General features: G+C 36.1%; 1 protein-coding gene across 1 annotated transcript in view; it reads left to right on the top strand.

Annotated features, from left to right (window-relative positions):
• LOC122247424 (uncharacterized) overlaps positions 1-2,500 on the top strand; it is a 16,574-nt gene that overhangs the window by 11,566 nt on the left and 2,508 nt on the right. Inside the window, exon 2 of the mRNA XM_043006710.2 lies at positions 2,176-2,409. Coding sequence (XP_042862644.2) covers positions 2,176-2,409 — 234 coding nt within the window. The remainder of the gene's footprint in view (positions 1-2,175; positions 2,410-2,500) is intronic.

The following is a 2,500-nucleotide window of genomic DNA, read 5'->3' as shown; positions in this document are numbered from 1 at the left end:
TTTGTTTCTCTGTTTTGATTTCTTCCTCATCAACAAGGAAATTACTTCGTTACAATCACTCGTCTTTCAGCCTAACAAGCAATTGACTTTGTTTTGTTATTCTTTTTTGTATCTTTGTCGTTCCTCTGCCCTAACCCTTCTACTTTCTTTTTTCCCTTGTTATCTGTTTATTTCATTACCCTTTCTTCCCTTAACCAAACAATAAGTGTATACAAGAAACTAGAATAATAAAAAGATAAGATAAACGATTATCTTAAGCGTTTATTGATTCGATAGCCTATTTTGCTAATCAAATAAACGTTATTTGTCTTTGGTGGCTTTACGATTTAGCACTAAATACGTTCCATTAAATACGTGTTTATGGGTTAGCAGATCTTTCTTTTGAAAATGCAAGGAGGGCGAAACCAGAGCGACTCTTGTTTTCGTACATTGTGCGAAAGTCTCCGGAGGTTTTACGCCCGTTTTCTTTTTTTATTTTTTTCAATTTTATTATCTGTCCATGTTTTATTTTGTAATAAGGTTCCTATGATACTTCCTTCAAATACAATGTACCATGTATTAAAGTGTTATTGTGAGTGTTTACACACACACACACACACACACACACACACACACACACACACACACACACACATATATATATATATATATATATATATATATATATATATATATATATATATATGTACATGGTGACAATTTTCAATTTCCATATGATCCACAAGGAGAGGAAAAGGAAACAGATTCCATCCTTGAACAGACCGAGCCTGATTACACCTGAAAAGAACTCAATCGCAAATCAGGATTATTAAGAATGATTCAGGATTGAAACCCAAACCTCATCGGTATAAATTGAAAGCCACAGCATATCCCTGCACCGTCGCTTAGCGCTCATTCGGGGAGCTTCCCTCTGCCATGAGTCCAAATGTCAGGGGATTTATGAAGCCTTAGTAATAAGGGTAAATGCCACGGTAACCTTCGCCGCTTCCTGCATTGCAAGAGATGGCGCTGCAGTGGCCATCCCGAGCTCTTTCTGGCCCCAAGCGCTGTCAACTGAACACGCGTGGGGACGTGCGTGCACACACACACACACGTGTACACGCGCACACATACAAGCAAGCGAGAAGGCACGGACAGAATTGCGATGAAAGGTGCAACTCATGGCAAAATATGTATCATTACTTGCGTCACTTCCTTTCATCACATTCATAATCTGTAATATCTATGCTGTGCTTCTCAATTGCGAATTTATGTATTTTGGCTACGAAATAGCATATTGTAATATTTATATGTATATAGATAGATGGATTAGATAGATAGATTAGATAGATGGATAGATAGATATATACTTAGGTAGATTGATAGACAGATATACATGTATACATATATACTCGTATATATGTATATATATATATATATATATATATATATATATATATATATATATATATACATATACATATATATGTATATATATATATATATTATATGTATATATATATATATATATATATATATATATATATAATATATATATATATATATATATATAATATATATATATATTAGATATGACAATATCATTTAAGAACTTTTCTCTTTTTAACATTTTGTACGTATCTTTTTGTATTATTCCCATTATCTATTACTATAACTATCTATCACCATTATCGATATTCATAATTATAGATTTTTATTATTGTGGTCCTCATCTCTATTGTTATCATTATTTATCGTCCTCATCATTTATAGTCATCGTTATCAATATCCTCATTTATCATTATCATTATGATTAAACTTATTTATTATTAGCTATACTTGTACTTACTATCATTACTTTTTATAACACATACCTATCATTTCTTATAGTCATACTTTCTTATCATTACTTGTAATCATACTTATCAATCCTTACTTTTTTATCATCCTTATTTATCATTACATGTTATTATAATTACCTATCAATACTTACAATCACACTTACCTATCATTACTCATAACCATACTTACCTGCCATTACTTATAAAATCACACTTACCTACCATTACTTATAGTCATATTCACCCATCCAAATTCACCAATCATTACTTATAACCATACTTACCTATCATTACCTATCATCATCACCATTAATCACAAGCATTATTCATCGTCATCACTCTTCCTCCTTTGCAGTGGTGGGAGCGTGGACGTGTTGGGTGGCAGCGACCCTCTGGCACCACGCATGCCCCTCGACGGCCTTGGGTGCCCCTCTCTTGGGCCCTGACGTCATGAGCTTCGATTCCCTGCCGCCCCTGACGCTGTGGCACTCGCCGGTCCTCCCCGCGGTGCCCCTGCAGGCGGGGCTTCCGGCTCCTAAGGGCACACTCTTCGACGGGCCGGATCCTGGGCTCAATGCTGCTATAATCAGTGAGTGGGGATGGGGGTGGATGGGTGGGTGGGTGGAGGGAGGGGGGGAGGGGGTTGAGGGGTGTGGGTAGGGGTTTAGGGGTTTGGGAGG

This window comes from Penaeus japonicus, unplaced genomic scaffold (assembly GCF_977035675.1).
Source record: "Penaeus japonicus unplaced genomic scaffold, GWHDUDI00000001_assembly GWHDUDI00000020, whole genome shotgun sequence".
Classification (NCBI taxonomy): Eukaryota; Metazoa; Arthropoda; class Malacostraca; order Decapoda; family Penaeidae; genus Penaeus; species Penaeus japonicus.
This window is presented reverse-complemented; position numbering and strand designations above follow the sequence as displayed.